Genomic DNA, 8,698 nt, shown 5'->3' on the forward strand with positions numbered 1-8,698 from the left:
ATTTCGGAAGGATGTCGGGATAAAAATTTTTGGGATAAATTATTTTATTTTTTTTATCTACATTTAATGTTCTGTACATGTGTCTAAAGATTCGATGTGATGGATAAAAATTTTTAGGCGAGGAATTAAATAGGGCCTTAGACCAACTAGTTGAGAATAAACAAGAGAGAGAAAGTCAAGCCGGACAGTATACACAGGGATTAGCAGGGGGTGTCAGAGAGAGTGATGCACCGGCCGGGGTCTGTGCGAGCTGAGCAACTGAGTCCGTCGCTAGCTACTCAACTTTTTATGTTCTCTATCCAGCCATGTAGACAAGATCGCTTCAGCTGGATGTAGTCGGCATAAATATTTCATTGTCCATGGACACACATGCATCATCCGCTGGATGTAGTCCATTTACACATTGTTTAAATTTGAACACTACTACATAAGAACTAGTTGTGTTTGTTTAATCGGACGCTTATCCTCTTATAGTGTCCCCCTCCATCTCTCTTTCCTTCCCCTCCTCTCCATTTGCCAAGATCCTTCCTGCCTTCTGCTACTATATAGCTCCCCCCTCACCTTCCATTCTAGAGAGAGGGGAAGGTGCCAGCGGCCTGTTTGTGTGAGCATTGTTGAGCAAAGCTAAGCTAAGAGAAGCAAGCAAAGCATTCATACTTACATATATATACATATATGTATATATATACTGTAGATAGATAGATCGATATATAGAGAGACAGGCGAGGAGAGATTCTTGCAGCAGGCTCGATCCGATGATCCATGCATGCGCTTGTGAGATGAGATGAGATATCGATGAAACTAGAACTAGGGAGGAGGAGTGGTGGTGGGCGAGGATGATGGCTGGGGAGCTCGTGCTGGCCGCTGTGGCGACCCTGCTCGCGTCGTCGCTCCTGGCTCTGGTGCTCAGCCACTTCCTGCCTTTGCTTCTGAATCCCAAGGCCCCCAAGGGAAGCTTCGGGTGGCCGCTCCTCGGCGAGACGCTGCGGTTCCTCACGCCGCACGCGTCCAACACGCTGGGCGGCTTCCTGGAGGATCACTGCTCCAGGTAATAATAACGTACTACTGCTGTAATTGTAAATAGCTAGCTACTAGTCGTCCAGTGTTCCAGTGTCGTCGTTTAATTACCATCCACCATGCACACAGCAGGCACAGAACTGTCTGGGTCTGGCCGGCCATATGAGAATGAGATCTTGTTAATAATCACCTCACCGTGCAATTAAGTATTGCGCCATTATTTCATGTGACAGCAAAAGGTGATGCTGTGCTGCCGCTGTCATGTCTAAGCAGCCTTTTTCATCTATCATGCATGCATCTCTCATGTTTTTGTTTTGGTTGCCTTGTTGGTTCCGAGCCCGTGACAGTCTGACTGACTCACTCACGGTGAATGAAGTGAAAAAGATAAGAGGTCCGGGAGGGGTAGTAGTAGTAAAGGTTAATAAACGTGGATTTACAAGCATGCATGGTCCTACTGTAGTATAGCTAATGACAGCATTGTTGTTGCCGGCCGTTGATGACGACGGACGGTATGTGATGCATGCGATCGATGCAGGTATGGGCAGGTGTTCAAGTCCCACCTGTTCTGCACCCCCACGGTGGTGTCCTGCGACCAGGACCTCAACCACTTCATCCTGCAGAACGAGGAGCGGCTGTTCCAGTGCAGCTACCCCAGGCCGATCCATGGCATCCTGGGCAAGTCCTCCATGCTCGTGGTCCTGGGCGAGGACCACAAGCGCCTCAGGAACCTCGCCCTCGCCCTCGTCACCTCCACCAAGCTCAAGCCCAGCTACCTCGGCGACATCGAGAAGATCGCGCTGCACGTCGTCGGCGCATGGCGACGACACGACGGCGGCGGCGGCGGCGGCGGCGGCGGCGGCGTCAGAGTCATCGCCTTCTGCGAGGAGGCAAGAAAGGTTAGCTAGCAGCTATTCACCGATCGAAAGAATCGCCATGTTGCCTCTGCATGAATCGATCGGTCTTTTGCCATGGTGACTTTGTTTGACTTACAACTTACAAGGGTTGTTTCTTCCTTGCCTTTCCTTCCTCTGGGTCGGCCGGCCGTGTCCTCTGCTCTGTCCTTGAGAAGCACAGTTCGCATTCAGTGTGATAGTGAAGCAGGTGCTGGGGCTGTCACCAGAGGAGCCGGTCACTGCAAGGATACTGGAGGACTTCCTGGCCTTCATGAAGGGCCTCATCTCCTTCCCTCTCTACATCCCAGGGACCCCATATGCCAAGGCTGTCCAGGTAATCATCCACCATGTCTTTAGTAGCACATGCCATGCTTGCATTAATAAAGAACCATCGATCTCTTCATTAGTATATATGTGCTTATTACATCAGTGAGGAATACAGTATATAGCTGTGGTTTATTTTGTTGCATTAATTATCTGCTGCTCCTAATAATATGAATCCTAATGGCAGGCGAGGGAGAGGATATCCAACACTGTGAAGGGCATCATCGAGGAGCGGAGGAGTGCTGGGTCATGCAACAAGGGTGACTTCCTTGACGTGCTGCTGTCAAGCAACGAGCTCTCTGACGAGGAGAAAGTGAGCTTCGTGCTGGACTCCCTGCTGGGAGGATATGAGACCACCTCGCTCCTCATCTCCATGGTCGTTTACTTCCTTGGGCAGTCTGCTCAAGATCTGGACCTGGTTAAGGTAATTTATGCCTGCTTTATTTTAAACTTCTGTGAAGGCACTCTGCTAATTTATTTTTATGCTGGTGGCCATCAATAAATTAAACTATCCATGAACATGCAGAGGGAGCACGACAGCATAAGATCCAACAAAGGGAAGGAGGAGTGCTTGACTTCAGAAGACTACAAGAAGATGGAATATACCCAACAAGTGAGATAGATGATCATTCATTCAATATGTACATGATAGTATTAGACACATGGCAGTAATTTGTAATCCCTCCACTCCAAGGATTTTGAATTTCTGTTAGCAGCAACAGCAACCCACACAAATACTTGAATCTCCAAAAACATTAGATTTTTTTTATTTTTTTTGCTGTAAGTAAATCAATATATACATATGTATGTGGAAATGCTGTTGTCATGCTGATGACGTGGTGGTTGCATGCTCTTGTTGCAGGTTATCAACGAGGCGCTGAGATGTGGCAACATTGTCAAGTTTGTCCACCGGAAGGCGCTCAAAGATGTCAAATACAAAGGTGAGATGAATGAAGCCCCTCCTGCATTTCGCGGCAGATTCCATTTGTGCTCATCACATGATAATGGATCAGGCAGAGGGGATGGTCGCACCTTTAAGCCTGATTTTTAAGCATTGTTATGCCCAGAATACCTCCTAGCTTTTGCTAAACGAAGATGCTCAAAAGCAAGTGGCTCTCCCTTTTGCTCTGTTGCAGAGTATCTGATTCCATCTGGCTGGAAGGTCCTACCGGTCTTCAGCGCTGTTCATCTGAACCCCTCACTTCATGGAAACGCACAACAGTTTCAGCCCTGTAGATGGGAGGTACGTACCTTGTTTTCTTTCTCACTGAGACTCCTTCCTAATCACTGTTCTGGCAATGATCCAATGATTCATGTTCCATAAATAGGCAAGCTTAGCCTACATATTCAAAACTGAAATATACAAATAAAAGGCTGAGGACCTATCAAACAAGCTTATCAGGGGCTTTTAGGGAATCTTCTTTAAAGTGTGTACTCTAACTAATTGCTACCTTTAATTAGTGTGTGTCCATCTGTGACATAATTACTCACAACTGTTCTGGTATCTTCAGATGCCAAGCATGCTGCTGCCTGATGTAGTGCTTGTTGTTAATGGTCCTAACCATGATTCCGTTCGTTGAAAGCCAGCCCTCTGGGCTTTGTTCCTTTTTTTTTGTTTAATGATGTTCATGGTTTCATTCATATGTGTGACTCATCTGATTGATATACCAGGGGACAAGCCAAGGGACAAGCAAGAGGTTTACACCGTTCGGTGGTGGCCCCCGGCTCTGCCCAGGATCAGAGCTTGCTAAAGTAGAGGCTGCTTTCTTCCTCCATCACCTTGTCCTCAATTATAGGTAAAAACAATGGATGGCCTTAGTCAAAGCATAGTATGCATCAACATCGTGCAAATTTCTAGCCAACATAAGGAAATAATGTCAGGACCGTTTTAATCCAAATAGAACAATATCTGTCAGGCCATGAACGTAAAAGCAAAATAATGCAGTAATCATTGAACATTTGAACCACATGCTAGGAAGTAATGGCAAGAAGGTTATGACAACACTGTTAAATACAAAAATATGATGAGGCATAAATGGACAAGGACCCAGAATAATGAGGTCATTTGTGTCAGACCAATAGTAAGAAAAAAATATAGCAAGTGATGGCCACAAGGTTAAGATAAGAACTGGTCTCTCTAATTTATGTTTTTATCGACAGGGACCACAAGTCACAGAATAAATGTTTAAGTAATTTTGGATCCAGAACTGTAGAACATATCAGACGACAACAAACAGAACAAACATTGGCAGCATTAGGTTTTCGACAAGTAGGTTTTGCAAGTTGAGGGGTATCATACGAGATATAGAATTCTGCAATGTGATCAAACTGTCAAATGTTGTCCATATAACCATCTGAATGTGACAAATGACTAGCTATTGTCATTTTTATTTCAGAGTAGTAAAATCACTTAACAGTTTTCGAAATGCCATTAGATGATCATCGCTTTTCGGTTCTTGAAAACCTTGCAGATGGAGAATTGATGGCGATGACATTCCGATGGCATACCCATATGTGGAGTTTCAGAGAGGTCTGCCAATAGAAATCGAGCCAACTTCACCTGAATCTGGACTGTCCTGAAGCTTGAGCCGCAGCGCGTTCATCAGTTAGTAGTACGCCAGAGAGAAAGGGGAAGAAGGTGCATGGAGCATATACATGAAGGATCAGTGACAAATCCCATAAATTAAGGAAACACTGAGCACGGGCTAGTAGCTAGCATGAGGCAGCTGAGACTGTAATTTGATGTACATGGTGTAGATATATTTTGTCCATGGCAATTGCTTGAGGTGGTTGATTCACTTCACCCTGTAAAACATTCTCCAGTGGTTCAAGTACTATCCTATAAAAAAGAAGGGCCCCTGGGTTTCGTAAGGTTCTCGTCATCTAACTTTGTAGGACTCAGCTAGATATCGTTACTAACAACTGGCTGTAGTTCCGTTCTGGAGTCAGGACGCGGCATACAGCTGCAAGATGAAAATGCCAAAAAGGGGGGCAAAGTTTGTTTGACATTTGATCAGCCACAAGTTCTGTTCTAGAGTCAGGAAGCGGTACACATCAAGAGGAAAATTTCAAAAAAGTTCTGATCTAGAGCCAGGATGCAGGATACAGCTGCAGGATTGAAAATGTAAAAAGAAGGAAAAGAAAAATAGCAGGATACAGCAGCAAGTTGAAAATGTAAAAAAAGAAAAAAATACAAAAAAAATTGGCCCATGCAGGTCTCGAACCTGCGACCTTCGCGTTATTAGCACGACGCTCTAACCAACTGAGCTAATAGGCCAACTTGTGAGTTATACACTTATACAGTTACTTATTGGACACTTGTACAGTTATTTATTGTACTACATGTCATATGTGGCGATCAACTGCTAACGAAAACAATGTTGTTTCATTCAAAGTAAAATCATGATTTCATCCCAAAGCATCGTTTATTCATGAGAATGATAATATCAACATATGTACAAGCACAACGATTGCTACGGACATATTCTCAAAAGTGTTCCACAAGCACAAACTGGAGAGCATAAAAGCTACCACCTTATTGAACAGAAAATAACTAGGGAGGCAGGCAACTGGATCAGAAGAAAGTCTAATTCAATGGTTCCAGGGAGGAACAGCCGCTGGACTTTAGGTACTATGCTTGGGATTTGAGGAAATCTGGCTGATTTGTAACTGATCTAACCCATGCCCATTTGTGATCATTCACATCGACAGGGTTCTTTGCCACAGCGACATCTTCCAGTGGTATGTAACTGTAGGTCCCATTTACTGGACCAGGTACAAAGCCAGTAAACCCAGCCATGACCCCATGGATGGCAGAATGTGCCAGCAAAGTGCAATACAAATTGTCGGTGGCATTTGCAGGAACCGCTCGAATCATGTATGTAGGGTCAATGTACTTCACAGTGAACAGCTCATCAGGATGTTCTCTCTTCCACCATCTGCCCAGCTCGGATTTCAGCCAGGGTCCCACATCAAGAAACACAATGTTGCCAGACTCATCCTGCTCTCGCTTCTGATCATCAGTCCGGGGAATCAGTTCCTGACCAGCTCCTTCAGCAACCACGATGACAGCATGCCCCTTCTTCTTAATCCGTTCATACAGAAACTCAAACAGGCCACCCTTACCTTCCAGGTGGAAATCAACCTCTGGGATCAAGCAGCAGTCAACATCGCGACTGCTCAGAGTGGCATGAAGGGCGATATGGCCAGTACTCCTCCCCATAAGTTTGACAAGGCCTACACCATTGACAGCGCTAACAGCCTCCACATGAGCAGCGTCAATTGCCTGCTGAGCAATCTCCACCGCAGTTTGGAAACCGAATGATCTGTCTATGATGCCAATGTCATTGTCCACAGTTTTTGGGATCCCAGTGATGGATATGTTCAAACCGCGGCGTTTGAACTCTTGAAAGATTGCCACAGCTCCTCTCATGGTTCCATCCCCACCGATCGCATATATCTTCAATAAAAAAGAAACATTTGGAAGTGATCAGTTTAGTTTATATATACTTGATAATGAAGCACAGGCATTAGCAAAAGCACTCAAAACACATGTAAGAACTATAGGGAAACAATTGACCGCTATGAGTAAGGCCTTGTTTAGTTGTGAAAACTTTTTGGATTTCGCTACTGTAGTATTTTCGTTTGTATTTGACAAATATTGTTCAATTATGTACTAAGTAGGCTCAAAAGATTCGTTCGTTTGTATTTGACAAATATTGTTTCAATTAGGTACTAAGTAGGCTCAAAAGATTCGTCTCACGATTTACAGGTAAACTGTACAATTAGTTATTTTTTTATCTACATTTAATGCTCCATGCATGTGCCACAAGATTCGTAGCGAACAGGAATCTTAAAAACTTTTTGGATTTTGGTGGGAACTAAACAAGGCCTAAACAGCTCAAAAACTCATAGCCTACTTAGCCTTTCTGGACCCTGAAACCTCGAACTAAATAGTGTAGCACTACTTCTCTTCTGTTGTACCCATGAACTGCCCAGATTCACTATTGGTATTTAAGTGTGTAAACTGTAAATGGCGCAAAATCCCAATTTTACATTACGGTGCCTGTGCTCTTAGTGTTGCTCTCACCTGCGTATACCCGCGCGCGACGATGCCGTCGACGATCTTGCCGAGATCGAAGCCACCCCTCGTGGTCTTGAGCACGGTGCCGCCCTTCTTGTGCCAGTCGTCGACGGCGGCGGGGTCGAGCCTGACGTGATCCTCGTCGGTGCCATAGAACCCTCGGTATCCCGCGGCGACGCCGAAGACGTGGCGGACGCCGTAGAGCTCGTGGAGCCCCACGACGAGCTCCCTGAGCACGGTGTTGAGCCCGGGGCAGAGCCCCCCGCAGGTGACGAGCGCGGCGCGCGCCGCGGCCGGGTCGACGGCGATCTCCCCGCGGGGCCCCGCGCGGCGGTAGGCGACGAGCGGGGACGGCGCCGCGGAGGCCAGGTCGAAGAAGGCGTGGCGGAGGGTAACGTCCCCCGGCGAGATGTAGAAGGTGGCCGGCGGGTGGAAGTAGGGGTGGCGCGAGATGGGGTTCTGGACCGCCGGGGTCGGGGACGGGGATGCGGCGGAGGCTAGCGCGGAGGGGAGGCGCGGCACGTCGCGGAGGGTGAGCGGCGGGAGCGTCACGGTGGTGTTGGTCGGCGCGGTGGCGTCGTTTTCGGCGGCGGCGGGGGTGCCGCCGGAGCTGCGGGCGGCGGTGGGGTCCATGTGTCGGTGAGCGAGGTGGGTGCGCGGCGGGATGGGAGCGAGAGATTGTCAAGAGGGGTGGGGGCGGGGTTTTACTGGCGCGACGTGTGGCGGTTTCAGCGGGGAGGTTTTTGAGCTTCCAGAAACTAGGGAGGCGCGGGCCACCGGCCACCTCAACAGCTCGTGGCTTTTTTTAAAGAGAAAAAAATGGCCACGTAAACAGTGTTAGGCACCGCACGGCGTAGCCTCGAGTCGACACGTCGTGTAAAGTAAGACATTGTTTAGTTTCCAAAAATTTTCAAGATTCCCCGTCACATCGAATCTTGAGGCACATGTATGAAGCATTAAATATAGACGAAAACAAAAACTAATTACACAGTTTACCTGTAAATTGCGAGACGAATCTTTTAATCCTAGTTAGTCTATGATTGGATAATATTTGCCACAAACAAACGAAAGTGCTACAGTAGCAAAATCCAAAATTTTTCTTAAACTAAACAAGGCCTAAATAAATCTCGGTTTATCCAGGGTGATGAAGGATTTGAGGTGGTTGCTTTGCATTTCGCAACTCGTGGAGCTGATGCACGGTCGGCACACCTTCCCCGGGCCGGCGCAGTTGGCAAGGAGGCCACCGCATCACGGATTCATTCATGGCGGCCACGGTGCTCGTTTCATTTGCCATAAGGACGGCGTGCTCCAAATAGATATTCGTAGTTCTTTTTTAGTCTAATTTAATACTAATTAGATAATTTATTTTTTTATTTTTTCA

General features: G+C 46.7%; 2 protein-coding genes and 1 non-coding gene across 3 annotated transcripts; 1 reads left to right on the top strand and 2 right to left on the bottom strand.

Moving 5' to 3' along the window:
• Positions 461-5,105, top strand: LOC8058684 (cytochrome P450 724B1). Its single transcript, XM_002446596.2, has 9 exons — positions 461-1,048; positions 1,553-1,913; positions 2,092-2,244; positions 2,422-2,658; positions 2,761-2,847; positions 3,097-3,175; positions 3,371-3,477; positions 3,906-4,030; positions 4,706-5,105. Exons 1-9 carry the CDS (start codon positions 837-839, stop codon positions 4,812-4,814), a joined length of 1,470 nt encoding a protein of 489 aa, XP_002446641.1. The 5' UTR covers positions 461-836; the 3' UTR covers positions 4,815-5,105.
• TRNAI-AAU lies at positions 5,438-5,511 on the bottom strand. The gene has a single exon. It is a non-coding gene; the product is annotated as a tRNA-Ile (tRNA).
• Positions 5,641-8,074, bottom strand: LOC8073561 (ATP-dependent 6-phosphofructokinase 2). The gene is made up of 2 exons (XM_002447965.2): positions 7,324-8,074; positions 5,641-6,693 (listed from the first exon to the last, which is right to left on the bottom strand). Exons 1-2 carry the CDS (start codon positions 7,948-7,950, stop codon positions 5,866-5,868), a joined length of 1,455 nt encoding a protein of 484 aa, XP_002448010.1. The 5' UTR covers positions 7,951-8,074; the 3' UTR covers positions 5,641-5,865.

This window comes from Sorghum bicolor, chromosome 6, assembly GCF_000003195.3.
Source record: "Sorghum bicolor cultivar BTx623 chromosome 6, Sorghum_bicolor_NCBIv3, whole genome shotgun sequence".
Classification (NCBI taxonomy): Eukaryota; Viridiplantae; Streptophyta; class Magnoliopsida; order Poales; family Poaceae; genus Sorghum; species Sorghum bicolor.

What these genes read in the sequence shown, in the direction of transcription:
- LOC8073561 (XM_002447965.2), bottom strand. Translation starts at nt 7,950, where the DNA reads ATGGACCCCACCGCCGCCCGCAGCTCCGGCGGCACCCCCGCCGCCGCC. An exon ending in TCGCGCGCGGGTATACGCAG is followed by an intron (nt 6,694 to 7,323) that starts GTGAGAGCAACA and finishes TTTTTATTGAAG; the next exon opens with ATATATGCGATCGGTGGGGA.
- LOC8058684 (XM_002446596.2), top strand. Translation starts at nt 837, where the DNA reads ATGATGGCTGGGGAGCTCGTGCTGGCCGCTGTGGCGACCCTGCTCGCG. An exon ending in CTGGAGGATCACTGCTCCAG is followed by an intron (nt 1,049 to 1,552) that starts GTAATAATAACG and finishes CGATCGATGCAG; the next exon opens with GTATGGGCAGGTGTTCAAGT. An exon ending in AAGATCTGGACCTGGTTAAG is followed by an intron (nt 2,659 to 2,760) that starts GTAATTTATGCC and finishes ATGAACATGCAG; the next exon opens with AGGGAGCACGACAGCATAAG.